General features: G+C 43.2%; 2 protein-coding genes across 4 annotated transcripts in view; both read left to right on the forward strand.

The window, feature by feature from the left end:
• Positions 1 to 5,873, forward strand: part of LOC126992830 (carbonic anhydrase-related protein 10-like) — a 180,298-nt gene extending 174,425 nt beyond the window's left edge. The window contains exon 7 of the mRNA XM_050851662.1: positions 4,660 to 5,873. Within this exon, the coding sequence (XP_050707619.1) occupies positions 4,660 to 4,682 (23 nt within the window). The 3' untranslated portion in view covers positions 4,683 to 5,873. The remainder of the gene's footprint in view (positions 1 to 4,659) is intronic.
• Positions 5,874 to 7,885: 2,012 nt separating this feature from the next.
• Positions 7,886 to 26,736, forward strand: part of LOC126992873 (glutamate receptor 4-like) — a 100,680-nt gene continuing 81,829 nt past the window's right edge. For all 3 annotated transcript variants that reach the window (XM_050851709.1, XM_050851712.1, XM_050851719.1), the window contains exon 1: positions 7,886 to 8,054. The gene's annotated coding sequence lies outside the window, so the exon portion shown is untranslated. The remainder of the gene's footprint in view (positions 8,055 to 26,736) is intronic.

Below are 26,736 nucleotides of genomic sequence, written 5' to 3' on the forward strand. Positions count from 1 at the left end.
TCTCTCTCTCTCTCTCTCTCTCTCTCTCTCTCTCTCTCTCTCAACCCTTTCTTAGCTCTCGACGTAACCTGTTTTAACTTGCCCCAGCCGCCCCCTTTTAATTTCCAGGCCCTTCTTAGTCCCTTTCAGCGTCTCAAAGTCCCTCTCAGTCGCTCTCCGTCCTTCACTTTCTTTCTCATCTCCACCTGTCGTCTTGTGTCCCTTCCCATCCCTTCCCATTCTCTCGCAGTCTCCCCTTGCCCTCTCCCTTCTCCTCCTACACCCACTCTCTCCTCCTCCCTGCCCCCAAGCCCCCTCTCGCTCTTAGGCACACGGCACATAAGGGTCACTTTACAACTCGCCACACACCCAACACTCCAACTTGGTTTTAAGAGTGATTTTTTCTCTAACTTTGCGTCTATGCTCCCCCTCCTCCTCCTCCTCCTCCTCCTCCTCTTCTTCTTCTTCCAGCTAATCCTCCTCCTCTTCTTCCTCCTCCTCCTCCTCCTACTCCTACTTTACGTCTCCTTCATCCCTCCTTTCTCCTATACTTTCTTTTTTTACTTACTCGCTCTCAGTCAACCTCCTCCATTCTTCCTACTCCTCCTCCTCCTCCTCCTCTTCCCCTTCCATCTCCTCCTAATCCCTCTTCCTCCTCTCCCTACAGCCTTTCCTTATGCCTCTTCTTCTCTTTCACCTCCTGTTCTTCCCCTCTTCTCCTTCTTCTCCCTTTTTTTCTTCTTCCTCCTCCTCCTCCTCCTCCATCTCCTCCTAATCCTTATATAGACCTATCCTTATTGCGTTTGCGCCCCTTCCTCCTCTCCCTACAGCCTTTCCTTATGCCTCTTCTTCTCTTCCTCCTCCTGTTCTTCCCCCCTCTTCTTCTTCTTCTTCTTCTTCTTCTTCCTTTTTCTTCTTCCTCCTCCTCCTCCTCCTCTCACCTAACTCCTCGTGCCTGAGTGTGGAGTTGTGAGTTTCCAAAGTTTCTTCACATTATCACAGACTTTCCCTCCTCCTCTCTCTCTCATCTCCCTCCTCCTCCTCCTCCTCCTTCCCTTATCACCCTCCCTTGTCACCCTCTCTCCTCCCTCCCTCCTTGCCTTTTTTTTTCCTCTCCCTTCTCTCTCCCTTCCCTTACTCCTCCTTTATCATGTCCATCCCTCCCCCCCCCCCCCTCTCTCTCTCTCTCTCTCTCTCTCTCTCTCTCCTTCATTCATTTTTTTCATTCGTTTCTGTATTTTTTTCTTTACTTTTTTCTTACGCGTTTTTCTTTTCTTTCTTTCACTTCCTTTTATTTTTTTGCTTTCTCGATTTCATTCTTTTTTATTTCAAGTCTTCCTTCATCTCTCTCTCTCTCTCTCTCTCTCTCTCTCTCTCTCTCTCTCTCTCTCTCTCCGCCCCTTTCAGAATATTTACATGGGGCTAAAACACACCTAACGGCCCCGCCACCTCGCCCTCCACCTTCTCCCCGGCAAGTTATCTTAAGGGGTGACCCAGAGGCGGCGGCGCGAGGGTGGAGTCAGGGGAAACTTTTCTTTTTATATATATCTTATCACGGTATTCTTTTTTTTCTTCTTTTTTTTTTTTTGCCTTTCTGTCTGGACGACCACTCTGGTTTTGGGTTTTCCTTTTTTTAGATTTTCTTTCGTTTTTTGTTGCTTCTTTTCTTGTTTTTGTTGGGTATGTTTTATGAGGTGATATGTTGTTTAAATCCTGTTTTTTATGAATAGTAGTAGTAGTAGTAGTAGTAGTACCAGTTGTAGTAGTAGTAGTAGTAGTAGTAGTAGTAGTGGTAGGTACTTAGCTTTCTTCTTCTTTGTCCTCCTCCTCCTCCTCCTCCTCCTGTTATTACCACTACTACTATTACTACTACTACTACTACTACTACTACTACTACTACTACTACTACTACTACCAAAAACTACTACTTAACCTCTTCCTCCTCCTTCTCCTCCTCTTCCTCTTCTTCCTCCTCCTCCTCCCCCATCTCCTTTCTCTTTTTCCTTCTTTTTCTTCTGCTTCATCTTTCTTCTTCTTATCCTTCTTCTTCCTCTTCTTCCTCCTCCTCCTCCTCCCCTACTACTATTACCGTTGCTAGCGTGGTGGTGGTAGTGGTGGTGGTGGTGGTGGTGGTCGACTATTACTACTACTACTACTACTACTACTACTACTACAAACTTAACTAAAACTCCCTTCCTCCCCTCCTCCCTCTCTTTCCTCCTCTTCTTCCCTCTCCCCCCCCTCCTTTTTCTCTTTCCTTCTTTTTTTTCTTTTTCTTCTCTTTCTCTTCTTCTTATCCTTCTTCTTCCTCTTCTTCCTCCTCCTCCTCCCCTACTACTATTACCGTTGCTAGCGTGGTGGTGGTAGTGGTGGTGGTGGTGGTGGTCGAGTCTTTCAACGTAACAGTAATGAGCGGTTCACATCAGTCAGTCAGAATTTAATGACGAACCTTTCCTCTTTAGATCCAGAATGAAGCTCGGTGTTTTAATACGGCTTCTCTTTTAATTTTATTTCACTTTATTTCTGTAACCTTTTCACCTCCTCCTCCTCCTCCTCCTCTCCCTCCTCCTCTTCCTCCTCCTCGTTTTCGCCTCCTCCTCCTCCTCCTCCTCCTCCTTCTTTTCCTCCTCTTCCTTCTCCTCTTCCTCCTCCTCGTTTTCGCCTCCTCCTCCTCTTATTTCTCCTCTTCCTCCTCCTCCTCGTTTTCTTCCTCCTCCTCCTCCTCCTCGTTTTCTGCTTCCTCCTGCTCCTCCTCTTCTTCTTCCTCCTCCTCCTCCTCCTCCTCCTCCTCCTTCTTGTCGTTTTCTGCTTCCCCCTGCTCCTCCTCTTCTGCTTTCTCCTCCTCCTCCTCCTCCTCCTTTTCTGCTTTCTCCTCCTCCTCCTCCTCCTCCTCCTCTTCTTCTTTCTTCTCCTCCTCCTTGTCGTTTTCTGCTTCCTCCTCCTCCTCCTCCTCCTCCTCCTCTTCTTTCTTCTCCTCCTCCTTGTCGTTTTCTGCTTCCTTCTCCTCCTCCTCCTCGTTTTCTGCTTCCTTCTGCTCCTCCTCCTCCTCCTCCTCCTCCTCCTCCTCGTTTTCTGCTTCCTCCTCCTCTTCTTTCTCCTCCTCCTCCTCCTTTTCGTTTTCTGTTTCCTCCTGCTTCTCTTCTTCTTTATCCTCCTCCTCCTCCTCCTCCTTCTGCCCTTCTCCTTTCTCTGCTCTTCCTCCTCTGGTTTCTCATGATTCTCCTACTTTTCCTTACCTTCCTCTTTTAATCCTTCCTCCTCCTCCTCCTCCTCCTCCTCACACACCAAATTTAGACGCCCAAAAGTTGCCTGGTTCAGCGACACACACACTACATAATGAGGATAATTTCTTCACATTTTACACATTCAGTTTTTCTACACAAGCACGTGGGTCACTGCACTGCGCCTCCCTCCGCGTCCCCGTGCGTGAATAATATGAATGGAATGGGTGTGACGCAGATGAATGAATGAATAACTCTCGGGATGTTTGTTTTGTTTCCAGCGACGCCTTCACGCCTTCATTATACTCTCTCTCTCTCTCTCTCTCTCTCTCTCTCTCTCTCTCTCTCTCTCTCTCTCTCTCTCTCTCTCTCTCTCTTCCTCCTCTTTTGTATTACTCACGTTTTCCTTTCTGTATTATATTTTGCTTTTATAATTTAGTTCCCTATTATTTCCTTGTCTCTCGATCTCTTTCTTTCCTCGTCTCTCGACCTCTTTTTCTCTCCTCGTACAGTTGTGTCACGCCTCCCTTCCCGCCTTCCCTGTATATCTTCTTTTGTCTCCATCCGTTCTCCCATTCCATTCTCCCTTCCATCCCCCTTCCCATTTTCCGTTCATCCCGTCTCCCCATTCTTCGAACACGCATCCCTTCCTGACCTCCCTTCATCGCCCTTCCCTCCTTTCCCTTGCCTTCCTTCATCTTTCCTCCTCTACTTAATTAACTTCAACACTCGGTTTTTCCCTAAGTATGTTTGCTGTTGTCGCAGTCTCCTTTTGATCTTGTTAAGCAAATGTGTACACTTTTGTGTGCGTGCGACTGTGTGTGTGTGTGTGTACGTCCGTAAGAGTGTTTATGTGAGCGTACATACGCGTGTGTGTACACACACACACACACTCTCTCTCTCTCTCTCTCTCTCTCTCTCTCTCTCTCTCTCTCTCTCTCTCTCTCTCTCTCTCTCTCTCTCTCTCTCTGTTTGTGCAGATAAATGTGTCTACATTTTGCGTTGGGACAACTTCCCATGACTACTTAATGAACTAATTTCGACAGTAATCAAAAGATCTTAAAAAGAAAGAAAAAAAAAGTAATCAAACAGTCTGCCGAATAAGCTTAGACAGTGTGTCAGTCAGCCAGTCAAGCAGCCTGTCACTCAGTCATTAATGCATTCAGTCAGTCAGTCAGTCAGTCAAAGTCAGTGTATATGCTCAGGTTTTCTTCATCATGTTCTCTTTGTCTCCACGCTCGCCAGCAGCCAAAATTAATATTAGTCAGTCAGTGAGCTAGTCAGTTTAAACGCCTACATTACCCTCATTGTAGCCTCCCTTTATTCCCCAGCTGGCTAGTGACCCAAAATCGACCCAGTCACTTAGGTAGACAACCAGTGAGTCAGTCAATCACTATGTCAGCTTATCAGTTTATACCCCCATGTTGTTATCTTCACTGTGTCCTTCCTTTCCCCGCAGCTCGCCAGTGGCCCAAGCTATAGCCAACTCTCTGGGTGTAGTCACCAGGAGCGTAAGGCAGGGGAGGCGCACCCCATATGGAGCCCCTCACCTTACCCACTCTAGCCCAGCCCAGCCCAGCCCAGTGGGGACAGAAACACGAAGAGAGCAACGCAACAGCCGCAGGAAGGACGGAGGTGGAAGGATGTTCGGACAGATGACGTTAAGTTTGAATATCGACGATGAGCAGTCAAGACCGTCCCAAGACTCGACTCGTGCGAAGAGACGGTGTGTTTGTGTGTGTGTGTGTGTGTGTGTGTGTGTGTGTGTGTGTGTGTGTGTGTGTGAAGCCTCTGTGCAGTGAAGGGCGAGAAACAAGAGTCCTGGAAGTGAACAGCAAAACCAGTATCAGGGAACTGAGATGAAGGCGGCGAGGCACCAAGCGACTGAGGCCCAGTGATGCTCTGAATTGGAGAAGGTAATCTATATAGTGCGGTAAATATGTTTCAGTAATTGCATGAAAAAAGTTTAAGTGGTAAGGTGCATCAAGCAATATTCAATGTCATGAATAATAATTGAAAAAAAAACAGGAATAGCTACAAAAAAAAGGGGAAAAGCTTTGCTATGTCTTTATAATGCTGGTTTTCAAATGTGTGTTGCAGTAAGCTTTGTCAAATAGCTGGCTTCATAAAAGTAAAAAGCTTTGTACGTGAAGAGATGACAGCATTGTGTCCTCGAGGAGACGCGAGTGACTGCCGTTATTGGAAAAGAAACCAAAACTATAGGGAGGGTAGGTGGTGTTAGGTTCACGGAGCTGCCCTGTGTATGCCAACTGACCTCTTGCAGACTCCTTATGTTCTCAAGAAAAGCAAACATGTACTCCCTTGAAAAAAAATCACTATCATACTTTCCAGAAAACGGAAGATGAATCAGCAAGTAAATGTGAACCATCGTCCTGTACATTCATAGCTAGGTCGTATTCATTGCTGTTTGTAGACTTAAGTGGCAACGGTTATGTATCTGAATCCCACGTCACTAAATGCTGACACAGGACCTCGCCCTTTGCCGGAGAACCGCCGCCCGCCTTAGGGCAGATGCAAGCCGGCTCCACACGCACCGACACCTGTCCTCCCTGGCCAGCTCACTCTCTACCAAGACATCTCAAGACTGTCACGTCTCGAGTAACTAGTAACTGTAACCTGTGTTTGTTATCATTAATAAAGTATATTCTTGTACGCTGGATTATTTTCAGTCCAAGCTACATTACAAAATTCCAAAGCTAAATGTTGTTGGGGACATACGCTAAAGGTGCACATGGCCTCAGTGCTCATCTCCGTCACACTGACCCTGCCCCTTAGCCTGTGTCGGGAAATAACTCATTACCCCGAGACACACGGTCAGTGTGACATCCCGATCACCACTGTATACCTTCCCCAGGTTTATCGACCAGACCGAAAGGAAAATGTACAAGGGAATGGAATGCACGCCGCTTGCCCTGGCTGGGATTCGAACCAGGGCTCGTTGATTCGTAGCTAGGCGTGTTAACCATTTCGCCATGGAGGTATAGCCTACCTATTGAGTGAACTAAACTTAGCAAAAAATACTATGTAAATACTATTGTTACCACTAGTGAAGTATTCTGAGAGGGAAAACAATAATCATTCGGATGACAGGATGTTGCTGGCCATGCTGCCGCCACACAGCTGAACACAGCGAGGAAAGGCAGCAGCAGCCAGCGGGGGCAGTCACTCAGTGGCCGGCAGCTGGCCAGCCGACAGACACCGGCTGCGGTAAGTTTTGAGGAGGTCCACGAAGAACAGTTGTGTTACGGGTGTCCACTAACAGGCGTCGTCGGTGTCAGGGACGCCACCCCCTCATCGCACAGCACGCCGCCATAGTTGCCGCCTCTCTTGCTGTGTGTCTGCTTTGGTTACTTTATTTTCTATTATTTTTATGTTTTGTCAAAAAAATGTACTAAATGTAATGTCTTTTATATTAAGTCCAGATTACCTTAAAAAGCATTGCTTTGTAATCAAATGTGAATTCCATCCCAAGGAGCTATATAAACTATCCATTTTTAATGACGGTTGACTCAATATAATACATTGGCGGGATGCTTCCATTGCAAGTTGAGTGTTATAGGAATTGATTTCTATGAAGATCGTGAAAGAAAGAAAAAGGATAATGTATATTTGTTTCTTTTTCTCTTGTTTGTTTCTTTAATACTTCTGCGCTCTTGTATTCTCTCTCTCTCTCTCTCTCTCTCTCTCTCTCTCTCTCTCTCTCTCTCTCTCTCTCTCTCTCTCTCTCTCTCTCTTTAATGTTGGTCTGTGCGAGTAACTGCTCTTGAAGGTGGTACTAAACAGCCTTTCCTTCTAAACATACATACATAGTTGTTCACACTGTAGTCTATACAAGTTCTTTCCCCTGTGGAGGGCGGAGGTGTGTCCTTGACCACTGACAAGGTCGGAAAGCAACGTTATCACGTGGTATGGTATTTAGCATATACAAAAAAAATAATACACAACTTCAAATCGTAAATAGCTGACACACGATAAGAGAGAGAGAGAGAGAGAGAGAGAGAGAGAGAGAGAGAGAGAGAGAGATTATCGTACTCAGCTCATTCTATTTTCCGGTTTCTGGCCCCAGACTATCGGAAAAGACCATGAATAATCAACAGTTTAAATAATAAGTTTAACTGAATATCGTTATATGTGTGGGTTTACGAGTTCTGGGTCTGAAAACGATACATGCAATGTTCTGTGTACGACAACCTGGCACCACCGCTCGGGCCCCACCCAAACAGACTTCATATAGTTGAGTCCGACTCTACCACTCAACAAAATTTGTGGATATTCTGGAGCACCCATCAAGATTTCATGAGACATTAGAGAAATGTAAAATAAATTCTGGGTTTCATGAGATTCATTATTGTTTCATTAACCAGTGGTGCCAGCTCCACGTAAATGCCGGTCGATCTGGCAACACTGCAACTTAACTCAATGCCACTGCACCGCAACGATGCCAGATTGTCGTACTCAGGCGATTATATTTCCCGACTTCCTACCCCTAAACAGTCTTCTGGGCTCCAATAACGAAACTAATGTATAGTTATCGTTAAAAGAGTTAGATTCTGATGTTTCTTGGCAATAGGTAGGCGTCAGAAACAGGCAAATACTATGCTCTGAGTACGACAATCTGGCAAGGTGCTGCACTGTGTCAGACTGTCAGTGTTTCCTTTTGTTCCACGCGCGGTGTGTGTGTGTGTGTGTCAGGGCAGGGTTTGCCAATAGTCTGTGTTGAAACAATCGACATGAGGGACTCCAGCTGCGAGGGTGTGAGCAAGGCGAGGCGGACCACGTGAGAGGCAGGAGGGGAGCAGAAGGACAGCCCCGAGGTGGAGGACGGCGGCCAAAGTGAGTGGGGGCGTGTCCTGGCGTGCCCAAGGCGTTGAAACCCTTGCGGCCAGGCCCACCTCAGTCACAGGGAAGAGTGTAAGCAGGTGTGTCACATGCGAAGGATTCTGAACATCATGCAAAAAGTCACGAAAGAGTTCACTTACATACCCGAGAAAACGTCATAGTGGTTAAAGATCAACTGAAAAGTAAAAAATCAGGGAATCGACTGCCCTCCGCAACGGATACTGACTGTAGCCCTGAATTAGAATGTAACCACTGTGATGAATGCTACTCAACAGTTCAGAGCAGAAAAAGACATTCAGAAATCATCCATGGCATATCTCGTTTCATGTCAAACACCTCAGTGGTGTGTAGTAAGTGCACGTCAAGGTTCACTTCACCGTACCTCCTAAGTACCTGCAGGAGGCTCACCAGATTGTCACAGCACGTGTATTATGACTTTACCTCTGAAAAAGGTAAGAGAAGCATTCGCCAATATGAAAATAGGGGTAAAATTTTACATGTGCGCCTGTGCCAGCTGATGGGAGGGGCGGGGCAATCACGAGACGTGGCTTCCTCGTGTGTACGGAGTTCTGAATCCTTCGCATGTAACACACCTGCTTGCAGACGCTTCCCCAGCTACAGTGGGGCCATTATGGCGTGTACTCGGATGATTTTACCTCTGTAGTCCTTATATCTGTGGCTAGCTCAGTGGGTATTGCATCAGCAGATTAGAGAAATAAAATGTTGAGTTGATCTTAGAGTAGGTGCTTGCATGGCGCCCTGAACCTGTCAGTGAGATATCACGGCAGCCACTATAAATAATATTCGCCTTCAGCCCTTCACCATTAACGGTCTGGAGCCGTTCAAGAGGCCCCCCAATATGTAGTGCGGCGACTATGCCTGATGAACGAGCCTCCCATAACCCACTTAGCCAGTGGGGTACCTCTTTGGCGAGCATACAGGCGCTACAGGCAGCACCTTAAAAAAAAAAAAAAAAAAACAGCAGCAGGAAGGGTAACGGAAAATTTCATGAGACCAGAATATTTAAATTGTGTTATACGGTAAACGGAAAGTTCGAGTCCACTCACCACCCCAGCAGGAGTTAAGGAATAGTCCATCGACTATAACTTGAGCCCCTGTTTCTTGGCCAGGGGAAATCCCCATTGTTTACAGATCTAGCGATGACCTGCGCATGGCGATCTGTCTCACTTTTAGTCTGTACGTTATCTATTTATGGAATATATATATACGTTCATAACACGACTGCATAGTGTTATGAATGGCTTGGGATTAGAGGGAAAGACAACGACTCAGTAAACCTTCCATATCACTTGGCAACGTGGCTCATGTGACGTTGCCGCCTGAAGGACCTCGGCAACAGGCGCCAGGCCGCACCATTCATCGTTACGCCACAATGGACAACTCAAGTAAATCTCACTCTCGCGCCCTGTGCACAGCCATGCAAAAGAGAGAGGTAGCGACGGAGAGTAATGGAGTGATGTGGCACCAGCGCGGACTCGTGGGGAATCCCAGAGTCGCGCCCAAGGGCTCAAGTTAAAATCGATAGACTATACACGAAACGTGGTCTAGCAGATACTGATATTTCTAACATTGCTTAATATACTTACTTGTGCGCGTGTTTTTATGTGTATATTTAACTAATGAAAAGCACTAGGAAGGAACCTACGCGTGGATTTATGTCGCCAAATCTCATTTTATGAAGATTAGCTTTTGATTCATGAATAATTTTGGCTTAAGCTACCTCCTTTCTGAGGTCCTTTTCGGTGTTGGCATCTACGAGGAAACAATGCTTCTTAATATCTTCTAGGCTACCATATTTCCAGTCTCCCCTCATCGCTAGGTCATGTCTCAAATTTGCCACCATTTTTGTCTCTGCTCCCTGACATCTTTATTTCCCTTATCGTTGAGAGGTGTCTATTGAAGCAACTTTTTTTATGGGGGCGAAGTGAGTCAGTGTTATAAAGTTGTTTGATTCAACATGCTTTTCCTGTTGTGCTTATTAGTTTTTCCTGTTATGCTTATTGCTTATCCCTAGCCTATGTCTACAAACTACTATTTCACACTTTCCAGTTGGATGTTTTTAAGCATGTAAAATCCATTCTCCCTAAGAGTAAGAGTTTTTGCCTCTGCATAATATTGTGTGGCAAAGCCAATAATTTTGCCAAATTTACTCTCCTGAGGTTATTTGAGCTTTTAAATCCATTATTTTTTTCTTTTTTCATGATTGTTAAGCAGTTTAAGCTTAATATCATTTAAACAAATAAAATATCTTATATTTTTGCTGTTATAAACTGAATCATTTTTGTCTCGCTTCATCCAAACAAAATAAGTTGGTGCCAAAGGTTTGGCTGGCACTAAAGCATACTACTCAAACAAGCTTGCTGCCTTAACAGTATACACACACGTCTTGTTTAAGATGTTTTTACAGGCATTATTTTATATGTGATACTGGCATGAGTGGGAGCAGGGTGAGAAATGCTTTTCAATAAGAAAAAGAGGAAACAAAATGTAAAAAGTCAAAGAGACTGTGTAAAGGAACGAAAATATGTAAAGTGTTCAAAGTATACAGAAAAACAAAGTGCAGAACCTGAGGGAACAGCTCCTTATGATTGGGATTCAGAGACAAGCATAGGTATTGATAATGATACAGGAGAAATGAATAGCAGTATAGATGTTGTTTAGTGAGAAGAAATGCTTACAAGTAGGAAACAATTCTGCTAGTTTGAGCAAGACACTTATGTGAACTTTGTTTCTAGGAAGTCTGAGAAGATTAACCCTGAGGAAGACAAATACTATGAAGAAACCATTGGTAGGAAGGTACATATACATAGGAAGAGTGCTGAAAGTTGGGAAAACCAGTGTAACAATTTAATCCTGAGAAAGAAGGATAAACAGTTAGCATGACTGGCCAAATGTGATGTTATTGGTGAGGTCAATATGATACACTGCAAGAGAACAGGTACATCTTGGAAACTTCTACAAAAGTTCTTTCTGACACATTTACCAATTGAAAAAGCAAACCCCACGATCTACTTGTAGGTTAATATCTCTCTGCAGATGAAGATGGGAAATGAAATGGTCAGATTTCAAAATTACCGAGGCTAAAAATAACAAGGTCATCAGCAAAGAGACAAAATTTACAATTTAAACCAGAAACAACATGATTGATATAGATAAGAAATAGCAAGGGACCAATCACTGAATCCTGTGGGACACCACCACCAACCTCAACTTGATAACTCTCACAGCCATGCACAACCACTTTCATTTCCCTGCCAATCAAGTACAGTAATCACTCAGCCACCCCAGTAAACAACCTTCACCTCCAATGCTTGCTCACATCCTATGTAACAGTCTATAGTTGACAACATCAAACGCCTTTTTAAAGTAAAAAAATATAACATCCACTGAAAAACCTTGATCATAGTGATCAGTAACATAGTCATAAGTGTATAATAATTGCTCAGACACTGACCTGCCTGATCTAAAACCATACTGATAAGGTGAAAGTAACTGACTATGTTAAAAAAAAGCTGACAATTGGGAAACTATAATTCTCTCAAAAGATTTTGATTTTGACACACAGATGTCAAGCTTATAGGTCTGTAATTAAGAGGATCAGAATTAACTCCCCCTTTAAATATGTAGTGGCATTACATTAGCATCTTTCCAGTCTGAGGGGACATGCATTGATGAAAGAGACTTTCTGAACAGTAACAACAAGGGGTAACTAATAGAAGGAGCACATCTTTTTAAAAAGACTGAAGGAATACCATCAGGGCCAGAACAAACAGGTTTTAATTGAGCCAAAATATTCTCAATTTGAAAAATTTATCACACAGCTGTATAGGATAAGGATTAAGCAAGAACTCTTTAAAATATGGTGGAAAAGGCCCTACCGAAATGGTTTGCCATATCTGCAGCCTCAACACACCATCCGTCCTCACTATATAATGGCCCAACAGTCCGACATTGAGCCTTCTTATGATGGAGCTTCTTATGATGATGCTTCACATCAGGGTGACCAGCAGAGACAAGAGATCTTTAATGACTGAGTGATGGACAATCTCTCCAAATTCTAGGGACAAGCAGCATAAAACATACCACAACCTTAAGACGATAGGAGATGATCTGCCAAACACTGAACAAGCTTCTTTATAGTTAAGCCAAGTCTGCCATTTGTGACGTTTGATATCATCGGTATGCTAGTGGTCCAGGGCTTTAGTGAACAGGGACCCGGTTTCTTGGGAATAAAGCAGTGGAAGGTATGGTACTTTAAACACTTAAATCTAGAGTAAGATTGATCAATATTTAATCCCATAAATTCGATGTCCCCTTAATATGTTTGTTTATTAAACTGTACTTTCTTTTGAAAAAATCATATTCATTCTTTAAATTTCTTGGGCTAGATTCAAGGGGACAAAATAGATAGTCAAATAATACTGGAAAATGGTCACAGCAAGAAAGGGGTCAGACAAATTAACATTTGATATTCTATCATTTTCAGTGGTAAAAATCAAATCCAATATATTGTTAGATCGAAGATAAGTAGCCTGCTTGACCCACTGTATAAGACCCAGAGAGCTAAAAAAAAATCAAGAAATTGCTCACCATGTAAAGAATTACCAACAGGAAGGTCAGAGGACCAATCAATGGAGGGCAGGTTAAAATCCCCAGCCAGAACAAGTTCTGTATCCTCACAAACAGATTCAAGGTAGGAGATGAGAGCTATATTGTCCACCAAAGAATTACTTGGAGGTCTGTAAACAAGCAATACAGTAACACCAAAATCAGGCAAACATACCCCACCTGTGATGGGAGGATCATTTAAGGGTCTACCAACATTATTGTCATCCCTAATATAAATCCCAACACCATGGGATTTATATTAGGGATGACATTAAGGTTGGTAGGACCTTTAATGATCCTCCCAACACAGGTGATTGATTTTGTGGTTACTGTATTGCTTTTACAGAAAGCAAGTTCTTTTGGGACACATATAGCTCATCTCCTACTTTGAGTCTGTTTGTGCGGACTGAAAACTGGGGATTTTGATTTAGATTAGATTTCCAAATGACTTGTCCCTCGAGAAACAAATATAAACAAGACTAATAGAGAATCATGAAACAAGGCTATCAGCACCTAACAAACATTACTTAGTCATTCCATTACATGCACGAGGATGTGATGAAAAAGCTGGTCATATCTGTGCTTTGACTAAGATGCAGCGTTGGTGTAACCTCCACATGACTAACAGTGTTGAATGGGTGAATTAAGACATTTTTATTTATTTGCTTCTGTACTCTAAACCATAAGACGTAGGCAATTTATATTCAAGATGAGTATGGAGGGGTAAATGTGGCACACCACTGATGACGCTGGCCTCGCTGGACTGGTGGCCATCCACTGTGACAACTTGGACTCTTTCTGTAAGGAAGTGGTAGAGCCAAATACCTAGCCTCCCTTTAATCCCCAGAGTCTTGAGCTTATGGAGGAGAATGCCGTGGTCAACCTTGTCGAAGGCTTTAGAAAAGTCATTTTGATTCAGTCAAGGAAAATGGGGTGAACTGAGACACATCTTGGGGTGAATTGAGACAGCTGCAGAAATTATTTTATTGTAACATTATGCTGAATAATGAACATAGTCATACTTGTTGTTGAGTTTAATTGATATTTGAGTGAAATAAGATCACTTTAAACAAAAAAAAGCATCTTTCAGACATTTAGCTACTCGCTTTTCCCTTAGGAAAATAACAGTATGAATTTGTATACTGGGTAGCTAGTGAGAAAAGAAAAATAACCTAGTGCTACTTATTGTAAGTGCTGGGGAAGTGTTTTATGAACTGGTTACATCATACTGTGTTTTACATGCATTTTAAAGTCAGCAAAAGCTTTATCAGTCCCCCTAAATGTAAAGGAGATGTGCCTGACAATACCATTGGTCCAGTGATCAAGTGTATCATACTGACCTCATCATCATCATCACATTGGGCCAGACATACTACTCATTGTTCATCTTTCTCTCGAGGAGTTTAATCATTACACTGGTTTTACCAACCTTCAGCACTTTTCCTATGTATGCCTTCCTACCAAAGGTTACTTGCTTTACTTACTTGGTTTACTTGGTGTTGCTTAGAGGCTCCGCCTCACAGTCGTGGTGGTCCACCACTGCTCCTGGTCCTGCCATCCCTGCTCAACAGGGCGTTTGGTCTGGTATCATGTTGGAAGTCCTACATCTTGAGGTGTAGCCCGGCACTGGAGGTTCGTCTGGGACTGTTTGTAGCAGCTTGTCCAGCCCATTCTTAAACCTGTTTACCGGGCAACCTGTTAGGTTTCGGACTTCCTTAGGCAGGCTGTTAAAGATTTGTGGCCTTTCATGGGACAGATTGGAGGCCAGCAGGGTCCTGCCTCCACCTGGGGCTCTTGTGAGGAGGGATCTTCTGCTGCACTTTCGTCCAGTCCGCTGATTGACATGCTCTTGCAGTGCACCGTGTGTGGGGTCCGGCACTAGACCTTCTTAAATTTTCCATAAGTATATGGCCTCTCCTCTCCCTTCTTCTTTGTTGTGAATAGAGCCCCAGTTTCTGCAGACGTTCCCAGTAATTTAGGTGACGTAACCCTCTAATTTGTCTTGTGAAGGCTCTCTGCACAGTTTCAAGCCTCTGCACATCGCTCTTCTTGTGTGGTGACCACAGCTGGCTACAATAGTCCAGTGTAGGCTGCACCAGGGCCTTCCAGAGGGTTAACATTACCTTGGGTTCTGTGGAAGCAAATGTTCTAAGGACCCAGCCTGTCATTGCCTTTGCCTTCTTCACTGTTTCTGTGATGTGGTGTGAGAAGGAACCGTTGTCGCTGAGGTGAACCCCAAGGCACTTACATGTGGCTGTCCAGATATTTGTTGCCCTCCCTCTGTGAGCAGCGAAGTAGATGTCTTGATGGTGTGGTCAGGGCCACATCTCAGCATTTTAAACTTGGCCTCGTTGAATGCCATGTTGTTGGTTGCAGCCCAGGCATACACTTTGTTGAGGTCCTCTTGTAGGTGGGCGACTCCCTGCATGGTGGTGGTAGCGTGACTCACAGTGGTATCATTGGCGAAAGAGGAGATAACCGAGCTCCTGACCCCCTCATCAATATCTCCCATGTGTATAAGGAAGAGGAGAGTGCCCAGCACTGATCCCTGTGGCACACAACTGATGACGCTGGCCTCACTGGACTGGTGGCCATCCACTGTGACAACTTGGACTCTTTCTGTAAGGAAGTGGCAGAGCCAAATACCTAGCTTCCCTTTAATCCCCAGAGTCTTGAGCTTATGGAGGAGAATGCCGTGGCCAACCTTGTCGAAGGCTTTAGAGAAGTCAAGGAACACGACATCTATGTTCTTGCCTGCAGCCAGGTTCTCCAGGAGCCAGTCATAGTGTTCCAGGAGTTTGGAGAGACAGGACCGCCCTTTTCTAAAGCCATGTTGGTTGTTACTACAGAGGCTGTTCTTTTTCCATGTAAACTATAATTTAGTCTCTGACACATTTCTCGAAAATTTTTATAAGATGTGACGTTAGGGCAACTGGTCTGTAGTGTTTGGCCCGATTCTTTTCCCCTCCTTTGTAGACCGGACACACCGTGGCACTCTTCATTAGGGTTGGCACTATTCCTGTGTCCAGTGAGCACCTCCATAACTTTTGGATGGGGTGAGCCAGGACTTCACCACATTTCAGGAGCAGTATGGCCGGCACTCCATCAGGCCCGGCGGCAGAATTTGATCTGAGTTCCTTTATGGCTCCCTTGATGTTGTTAACTGTGATCTCCATGTTAGTTAAGTGGTCTTGGTGGCCCACGTCCTCTGTGGAGAATGCTACTGGGTCGTGGATTACTGACTGGGTCTGAGGGGTGCTGAAAGCACTACTGTATTGCTGCATCAGTACTTGGCATGCTTGTTTGGGGCTCTGTGTTGTTGTCCCCTCTTCTGTTTGCAGCGGCCCAATCTGTGTTTTGGTTCTGGAGAATTTTTTGCAGTAACTATAGAAGTATTTTGGGCTCCTCTGAATGTTATTTACTGCACACGTTTCCTCCTTGGTCCTTTGGTCTTTGTGCGATTCTTTAAGTTTTTGTTCTATTTCTTCAATTTTCCTGCTTATTGAGTGCCTCTGTTCCTCATGCTGGGACTCGGTCAGCTGCTTGTGGAGGGATGCTCTCTTCCTCATCAGAATTCATCTGTCCCCTGGGATGTTGTGGCGCTGAGCAGAGGCACTCTTCCTCTTTGTTGGGATGTGGCCGTCACATATCTCCAGCACTGTGTTAATGAAGGCCTGGAGCATAGTGTTTGGGTTATTTCCTCCCATGATGTTACCCCAATCAACTTAACCAAGCTCACACTTCACAAGCTCCCAATTTATTGTTTCACTGTAAAAATTAAATTTTGCAAAGGGAGAGGAGTTTTGTTAGATTCCCAATTTTTTTACCTTGTCTTCCTGTATGTCGTATTTATTGTGATTAAGCTGTGATCCAAGAATATTGTTTTCTCCACTTTGTATGTTTCTATTGCATCCTGGTTATTAGTGAAGAAAAGGTCTAGAATGTTGTGTGCTCTGGTAGGCTTGGTTATTTGTTGGGTGAGGAAGATTTTGTCAGGGAAATCAAGGAGCAGTTTGGCTTGGGCTTGGTCGTCCAGGGTGCCGCCTGCAACAGTACCTTCCGGCCAGTGGATGGAGGGGAAGTTAAAGTCCCCACACAAGGTAACTTCAGGCATAGGTGCTGGTTGGTCGTCCATTATTTTTGTGACCTTTTCCATTGCTGCTGTAAAGTTGTGCAATGTACACTGGGGTGGGCGGTAGCAATTTATGATCATTAGATTCATCTTTCTTAGGTGGATGATGATTAATTCTACTTGGCCATTAGAGTTAGAGAGTAAGGGTTTTGTGTCAACAGATATTTTGTTTCTTACATATATTATTGCTCCTCTGTGACTCCTAATTTCTCTGTCTGTTCTAAATGGTGTGTAGTTTTTTTATTTGTATCTCCTCATCTTTCACACTGCTACTCAAGTGTGTTTCAGTTAGGGCAATAACCAAGGGTTCCACTTCTGCTGAAAGCTCCCTCAAGAAGGGGACTATGGCTTGATTTGTTTTCAGGTACAGTCCTTGGATATTGCCCATTATGATGTTCTCTAGCGAGAGGTTATAGCACTGCTCCATGGGGCGCCGATGGTGGGCTGGCCTGGTGGTACCGTAACCCAGCTTGCTCTGTTCTCCTTCATGAGGTTGTTCAGTAGCATCGCCTGAGTCTCCATGGCTTTGACTAGGGCTGCCATGTCCGTCCTCAATCCTGTTGCCAGTTCTAAAAAACCTCTGCCTTCAGTGGCAACCGTAGGGGTAGTGGGGGCAGGTGTTCCAGGTGTAAGGGTCATAGCCTGGAATACTGCAGCATTAGATGGTGTGGGCTGTGGTGGTGGTGCTGCTACTTCCCTTCTCTTCCTAGTGCCTTTAATGTGCTGGTATTTGCAGGACTCCTTTAGACACTCATATTTCCTTACCGAATCCCAGCACATCACGGGGTGGAACATATAGCACTTCCGCCCTTGATTGCACCCGTGTTCTCCTTTAACACCATGTGCCAGCAACTTTCGACATGGTTTTGCTTGCCCAAATTTACAGTCCTTACCAGGCGCTCCATGCTTGCACACACCCCTTCTGTAGAAACGGCATATCGGCATTTCCTTTTGCCTGTTACTCACTAATGCTGGGGTACTGGTGTCTTGTTGTTGTTGCTGCTGCCGCTGCTCTGCCTGGTCTGGTGCTATGGTAGGCATAGTATTTGTCTTCCTCAGGGTAGATCTTCCCAAACTTCCTAGAAATAAAGCTCACACATGTCAAACTTTGTATAATTGTTTTCTACTTGTAAACCTTCTTTCTCATTGTCTAGATCTCCACTATTACACTGCTATCCTTTTCTCCTAACTCATTATCAATACCTGTTGCATCTGCCGGGTCTTAAACTTAATCCATAGTGGCCTTGTTCACCCTTGGCGTGTAAACCTATGCAGAATATCTTCTTTACCTCCTCCTTCCACTTCATATCTGCTTCATTTTCTTTATTTACACTTTGCTTTGTCCTCTCCATTTCTTCTTTCTCTCCGATGTTCCTTATTATTGTCGTCTCTTTTCAACCCCTTGACTCCACTATCCACCACAGAGGTAGAGAAAGACCTGGGACTACATGTTATCAGGCTACCAGTGAAAGCCAAAGTCATTCCAATCGCAGCAGATGAGTTAAACATCACCATAGATCACTACACATTGTTCCTCTCACCTGCACGTCACACCACTCATTCTTTCCTCTGTATGATTTTCACCACTATGATACAACTTTACCCAAACTTTCCCCGTCTTCCTGCCTCTGCAATAATGTCTTGGAGATTTAGTACATTTCTTTGCTGCTTCTCTCTTACCCACTTGGCCTGATTGATTGATTTAGCTTCCCCATCACTGATATTTTTCTTTAGCTCACTGTTTATCTCTTATTACCTCTTCTGTGAGCTCCTTTACACCTTCTTGGTTTTCACTTCCCAACACTCCATGCCTGTCTTAACTTTTATTTAAGGTACCTTCATGGCCCAAAAATCATGACTCCATCTGTGTATTACCTAGTTGTAGTTTTACAGGGCCTGGGCTTACGCTCGTGTTGTCCCGTCTCTGTATCTGTATTTGTCCAACTTTTCCTTAAAGTTTTACACACTTCGCCGATACTACATCCTCACTTAGTCTGTTCCAAACCTCTATATTTCCTTGCGGGAAGCTATATTTCTTTATGTCTCTCAAGCATCTTCCTTTCCTCAATTTTTTTTACTGTGTCCTCTTGTGTTTCTGGTGTTTACTCCTTCTTTTAGTAGTAACTCCTCATTATCTACTTCTTCCATTTTGCTCAATAATTTATAAATTTGTATTAGGTCTCCTCTTTCTCTTCTTTGTTCCAGTGTTGGTAGGTCCATTTCCTTTAATCTTTCTTCATATGTCAATCCCTCCAGTTCTGGAACCATTTTTGTTGCCATCCTATGTATTCTTTTTTTTTTTTTTTTTTTTTTTTTTTTTTAAAACAAAGGAGACAGCTCAAGGGCACACAAAAAAGGAAACAATAATAAAGAAAAAGCCCTCTACTCGCTGCTCCTAAAAAGAATCCAAAGAGGTGGCCAAAAGAGGGGTCAATTTCGGGAGGAGAGGTGTCCTGATACCTTCCTCTTGAAAGAGTTCAAGTCGTAGGCAGGAGGAAATACAGATGAAGGAAGATTGTTCCAGAGTTTACCAGCGTGAGGGATGAAAGAGTGAAGATGCTGGTTAACTTGTGCGTAAGGGATTTGGACAGTAAAGGGATGAGCTTTAGTAGAAAGTCGTGTGCAGCGTGGCCGCGGGAGGGGGGGAGGCACGCAGTTTGCAAGGTCAGAAGAGCTGTCAGTGTGAAAATAACGATAGAAGATAGAAAGAGAGGCAACATGGCAGCGGAATTTAAGAAGTAGAAGACTATCAGTAAGAGGAGGAGAGCTGATGAGACAAAGAGCCTTAGACTCCACTCTGTCCAAGAGAGCTGTGTGAGTGGAGACCACACCGCCTCCGCATATTCCAATTTTGGTCTAATCATAGTGGTTATTAATTTTTTCATCCTATCTTTATCCATGTAGTGGAATGCTATTCCTATATTTCTCACCATTTTATACGTATCACCGAATTTCCTATTAACATGACTCTCAGGCTGTTGATTATCTTGTATTGTCACTCCCAGATCTCTCTCTTCTTGAACTTTCTTTAATATTTCTCCATCTCCCATTTTATTTGTCCATTTCGGTCTCCCTTCACTCTTTCCCATTTCCATTACATGACATTTCTTCACATTGAATTCCATCTTCCATTTAATACTCCATTTCCAAATCTTGTTCAGGTCATCTTGCAGAATTTCAGTCTTTACTGTTTCTTTTATGTCTTAGCAGTTTTGCATCATCTGCAGACAGGCTCATATAACTGTTTACTCCCTCTGACATATCATTTACATATACTAGGAAAAGTACTGGCGCCAATACCGATCCTTGAGGCACTCCACACTCTACAATTCTCCATTCCGATTTCATGTCCTTTACCACTGTTCTCATCTCTCTTCCCCTTAAGTAGCTTTCCATCCAGTCCTTCGTTTTCCCTTTCAATCCTCCTTTATTCTCCAGCTTCCATAGTAGTCTTGTATGTGGAACTTTGTCGAACGCCTTCTTTAGGTCCAAGTAAACGCAATCAACCCATCCGTCCCTCTCCTGTACTTTGTCTGTCACTCTTGAATAAAAGCTCAGGAAGTTTGTTACACATGAGTGCCCTTTCCTAAAGACATATTGTTTACTTGTGATTATTTTATGCTCTTCTCGAAAACTTGTCCATTGTTTCTTTATCACTTTCTCACATATTTTACATACTACACTGGTCAAAGATCCAGGTCTGTAGTTCAGGGGTTCTTCCTTTTTTCCACTTTTGTATATAGGGACCACTTCAGCCCTCCGCCACTCCTTTGGTGTACTTTACCAGTTGTTATTGAGCATTTAATGATATCATATAATGGTCCAACCAGCTGATTTCTGCATTCTTTCAATATATAACCTGAGACTCCATCTGGCCCTACTGCTTTCCTCTCGTCCAGCTCCCTCATCATTTTATATATCTTATCTTTAGTTACTGTGACTTCTTCCATATAAACATTCATCTTGTTTTCTTGTGGTTCGTTGAATTTTGATTCTTTTGTAAAAACTTGCTGGAACTTTTTGTTTAGCAACTCAGTCATGTCTTTAGGATCTTCAATTATCATATTCCCATCGCTCAATCTTTCTATTGTTTCCCTTGGTTTGGGAAATAATAGAAAGATGATTGCCCCTCCTATCCTATACACTCCACTTGGTCTAATTTTACTTTTTCCCATTTTCATTGTGTGACACTTCTTTTTGTTAAACTCCATTTCCCATTCTTTACTTCATTCATGTATCTCATTTAAATATTCCTGCAGTTTAGTACAATCATCATCATTTCTATTTTTGTCAGCAGCTTGGCATCATCTGCAAACATACTCATGTAACTTTACTTTTTCTGGCATATCATTTATGTATATTAAAATCATTATTGACAGTAACGCTGATCCCTGAGGCACTCCACTTGTGACCGTTCTCCAATCCGATTTTTCATCTTTTGACATGTCTCTCATTTCCCTGTTTGTCAGGTAATTTTTCATCCATTCCATCATTTTTCTTCTCTATGTTCTAGTTTCTAAAGCAATCTTTTATGTGAAACTTTATCAAATGCCTTTTTTAGGTCCAAAAATAGTGTGTGCCTGTGTGTGTGTGTGTGTGTGTGTGTGTGTGTGTGTGTGTGTGTGTGTGTGTGTGTGTGTGTTTACCTAATTGTGGTTTATAGGGCACGAGCTAAGCTTAAATAGTCTCCTTGCCCATATTTGCTGCAGCTCTCCTTGCTGAACACTCCCTGCCTTCACAGTCTTCTCCTTTAGATCATTCCACTCATCTACACTTCTCTACGGGAAACTGTACGTCTTTTTATCCTTCAGACTGTTCCCTTTTTCAGCTATTTATTGTGTCCTCTCGTCCCCCTCTTCCCCTCTGTCACAACCAGGTCACTTCTATCCAATTTGTCCAATCCACTAGTAAATTTATACAAAGCTAACAAGTCTCCTCTTCATTTCCTCTCCTCAAGCATCATCAGTTCCATTTCTTCCAATCTGTTCTCATGTGGCAGACTCAACAACTCTGGTACCATTTTGGTTGCTATCCTGTGTTCTTTCCAGCTTCCTTGTATCTTTTATCCTGTGGGAGGACCAAATTAATGCTGCATATTCTAGTCTTGGTCTTAGCATTGCAGTTACGATTATTTTTTTCATCATATCCATATTCATATACATAATGAAATGCCATTCTAATGTTCTGCAACAGACTTTATGTGTCTCCAAATATTCTGTTTATATGCTTATCAGGGGTCAGTATATCTTGAATAATCACTCCAAGGTCCCCTTCATTGCTTACTGCATCTATACTCATCTCACCCCTCTTATATGTTCCTCGGTGTTGAATTCCTTTTCCCACTGCTTACTCCATTCATGTATCTCATTTAAGTCATTTTGAAGCCTCTCACAATCTTCTTTATCCTTTACCCTTCTCAGAAGCTTGGCATCATCTGCAAACTCATATAACTTGTTGCTTTTTCCAGCATATCATTAATGCATATTAAAAACATTATTAGTGCCAGCACTGAGCCCTGTGCCACTCCACTCACTGCTGTTCTCCACACTGACTTTTCGTCCCTCACCACCGTCTTTATTTCTCTCTTCACCAAGTAATCCCTCACCCAGTTTCTTATACTTACCCCCACTCCTCCTCTATTCCTCTATGTTCCAATCTCTATAATAATCTATTATGTGGTACTTTGCCAAATGCTTTTCTTAAATCCAGATATACGCAATCCGCCCATCCATCTCTCTCCTGCATTGTGTTAATTGCTCTTGAGTAAAACCAGACCAAGTTTGTGTAACACATGATCTTCCTTGTCGAAAACCAAATTGGTTGTCACTTATTATCTTTTCATTTTCCAAGTGGTCAACCCATTTCCTTTTTATTACTCTCATATAATTTACAAACAACACTTGTGAGTCAGAGCGGTCTATAATTTAGTGGTTCTTATCTGTCTCCATTTTTATGTGTGGGAATCACACTGGCCCTCTTCCATTCTCTTGGTACTGCGTCAGCCCTAACTGAGCAATTTATTATGTCGTAAATTGGATCTATCAGTTCTTCACTACATTCCTTTAGTACTTGGCCCGATATGTCATCTGGTCCCATTGCCTTTTTGCCATCCAGTGACTTCATGAGGTTTATAAACCATTTATGTCCACATCTGTGTTTTCCATTTTTTCAACTGTTCTCCCTCCTATCATCATGGGTTCAAATTCAGACTCTTTATTGGATACCTTTTGGAAACTTTGTTAAACACTTCACTGATCTTTTTCTCATCACATACCTGCTCATTATCCCTTACCCTTATTACACTCTCACTTTTTTAGTTTACTTTTAAGGTATTTATTGAACAATTTTGGTTTATTCTTACATTTTTTCATTATGTTTTTTCATAATATTTTTCTTCCTTCTCATTCTTGTATATTCATCTCTAAGATGTTTATAACTTTTCTGTTGGTTTCATTCATTCTTCTTTTCCAAATCCTCCATGCTGTATCTCTATTTTGCTCGGCCTCAAAACATCTTGCATTGAATCATTCCTTTTTTCCCTTCTTTTTTACTACATAAAATGACACACATTCATTTAGTCCTTCCTTATGCACTTCTCTTGCACACACTTAAATTGGTTCATCGCCATCCAATTTCTACTACAAAAAAAATCTTAATTCCTCATACTTTGCCTTGTTATAATTTCTTCTCTTATTTTATGTTTTTCATTATTGTAATCTTGACATTTTCCATCCAGTTCGACTTTCAGGCTTTCATGGTCACTTTTTCCACATGGGCATTCATGTTTCACCTCTCCAGAAATCTTAGTCCCTTTGGTAATTATTAAATCCAATCTTGCTGGTTCATCTCTGCCTCCGTATCTAGCTTCCTTTTTTACCCATTGAGTCATAAGGTTACTTTTTATTAGTTCCAGTAACTTTCCCCCCCATGTTTTTTATCTCCTGCTTCAAACAACTCCCAGTTCACTACATTGCAATTAAAATCTCCCATAAGCACTACTTTTCTGGCATCATGTATTTCTTTATCTAACGTACGTACTGTATCTTCTGTCATCCTCCTGTATCATTCCTTTGTCCAGTGTGCAGTGTGAAGGGGAACATAAGTCACAAATATTTTTATCCTTACATTGTTGCTAAGTGGGACTTCTATACTGATGATTTCAATGTGTTCCGGACCTATTTCAACTTCCAAGGCGTTTAACTCCAATTTGGCAAGCAGTCGCTCACACACTTGATAAGCAGTGTTGTGCGCACTACCTGCTAAAAGTAGTGGCACTACCGCTACCACTACTTCAGTCAAATTGTAGTGGCACTACCGCTACAGCTACTCATTTCTAAATGTTGTGCACAACCGCTACTACTGCTGCTACCGCTACTTGTGAACAATAAGTACTGAAAAAACATAATTCTCTTTTATACATATTTTTAGGTTTCACGTCCTTGATAGAGTACTGAGTAAGTCACTTTACGCTTTCTGTACGTGAGGCTGTGAACAATAAGTACTGAAAAAACATAATTCTCTTTTATACATATTTTTAGGTTTCACGTCCTTGATAGAGTACTGAGTAAGTCACTTTACGCTTTCTGTACGTGAGTCTTGAAGATTCACTCACCTCCCTCTGCTGTGCTAGTTGACTCACCCATTTTTTACCAGTTTCCAAGGCTTCGTGAGCCGTGATCAGGAATATCCACGAGTGACTAATCACTTATACTGATACCTTAGAAGGTGTGTCCATGGCAGGGAAAGGCAGGATTACACTTTCTTGACGTTTATTGCGCCAAGCAGGAGGATACTGTACGTCTGACTCGTTGTTGCTTTTTTTTTTATTATTATTATTATTATTTTTTACAAGAAAGGAGGCAGCTCAAGGGCACACAAAAAAAGAAAACAATAATAAAAAAAAGCCCGCTACTCGCTGCTCCTAAAAAAGAAACAAAAGAGGTGGCCGAAAGCAAGATCAAATACGGGAGGAGAGGTGTCCTGATACCCTCCTCTTGAAAGAGTTCAAGTCGTAGGCAGGAGGAAATACAGATGAAGGAAGATTGTTCCAGAGTTTACCAGCGTGAGGGATGAAAGAGTGAAGATGCTGGTTAACTCTTGCATAAGGGGTTTGGACAGTACAGGGATGAGCATGAGTAGAAAGTCGAGTGCAGCGGGGCCGCGGGAGGGGGGGAGGCATGCAGTTAGCAAGTTCAGAAGAGCAGTCAGCGTGGAAATATCGATAGAAGATAGAAAGAGAGGCAACATTGCGGCGGAATTTAAGAGGTAGAAGACTATCAGTATGAGGAGGAGAGCTGATGAGACGAAGAGCCTTAGCCTCCACTCTGTCCAGAAGAGCTGTGGTGGGAGCCCCCACACATGAGATGCATACTCCATACGAGGGCGGACAAGGCCCCTGTATATGGACAGCAACTGTGCAGGGGAGAAGAACTGGCGGAGACGGTACAGAACGCCCAGCCTCGAGGAAGCTGATTTAGTAAGAGATGAGATATGAAGTTTCCAGTTGAGATTTTGAGTTAAGGATAGACCGAGAATGTTTAGTGTTGAGGAAGGTGATAGCTGGGTGTTGTCAAAGAATAGGGGATAGTTGTTTGGAAGATTGTGTCGAGTGGATAGGTGGAGAAACTGTGTTTTTGAGGCGTTGAAGGACACCAGGTTCCTCTTGCCCCAATCGGAAATAATAGTAAGGTCTGAGGCTAAGCGTTCTGCAGCCTCCAGCCTTGAGTCGTTAAGTTCCTGTAGGGTGGGTCTTCTATTAAAAGAAGTTGAGTAATGCAGAGTGGAATCATCGGCGTAGGAATGGATAGGACAGTTCGTTTTGGAAAGAAGATCATCAATGAACAACAGGAAAAGAGTGGGAGATAGGACAGAACCCTGTGGGACACCACTGTTAATAGATTTAGGGGAAGAACAGTGACCGTCTACCACGGCAGAAATATAACTGTCAGAAAGGAAACTGGAGATAAAGGTACAGAGAGAAGGATAGAAACCGTAGAAGGGTAGTTTGGAAAGCAAAGATTTGTGCCAGACCCTATCAAAAGCTTTTGATATGTCCAGCGCAATAGCAAAGGTTTCACCGAAACGGCTAAGAGAGGATGACCAAGAGTCAGTTAAGAAGGCTAGGAGATCACCAGTAGAACGCCCCTTGCGGAACCCATACTGGCGATCAGATAGAAGGTCAGAAGTGGAAAGGTGCTTTTGAATCTTCCTGTTAAGGATTGATTCAAAAGCTTTAGATAGACAAGAAAGTAAAGCTATAGGACGGTAGTTTGAGGGATTGGAGCGGTCACCCTTCTTTGGCACAGGCTGTATGAAGGCATACTTCCAGCAAGAAGGAAAGGTAGATGTTGACAGGTACTATGCCTGTACCAAACACTGTCCCATGCGCCTCGAGGCGGGCGACTGACAAGAGTGACGGGCCGCGGCTCAGCCCACTAAACTGTACACGTTTCATTCGCGTTTTCATCACGTACGTAGTTGGTCCACCCCGAGTAGCGAGTAGTGACCAGCCCTACCTAAAAATGTAGCGCCGCTACCGTTTTTGCCGCTCTTTCTAAAAAAGAGTGGCACTACCGCTACAGCTACTAAAAAAGTAACTTTGCTTCGTAGCGGCGCTACGCTCAACACTGTTGATAGGACTAGAGTAATGACTAATGAGCATTGGCCTGCACTACTGGGGGAGGTGGTAGCCTAACTGAAGATCTTTTAGGTGTAAAATCTGCAACACACCAGTAAGCAGGTAAGCTTAATTAATTACGTTTCTAATTAAAACGTTAAAAAAATAATTACTAACTTGGAGGTTAGAATTTTAGCAACATTTAAAAAAAAATGGTAAAAGACCTTGAGTTGAGGTCAAGCAACAACTTATGAAGCTTGGAACACTTAAGTGCAATTGTTGTTGGGGAAGGTTAAGGA

The sequence above is a fragment of the Eriocheir sinensis genome, chromosome 7 (assembly GCF_024679095.1).
Source record: "Eriocheir sinensis breed Jianghai 21 chromosome 7, ASM2467909v1, whole genome shotgun sequence".
Lineage (NCBI taxonomy): Eukaryota > Metazoa > Arthropoda > Malacostraca > Decapoda > Varunidae > Eriocheir > Eriocheir sinensis.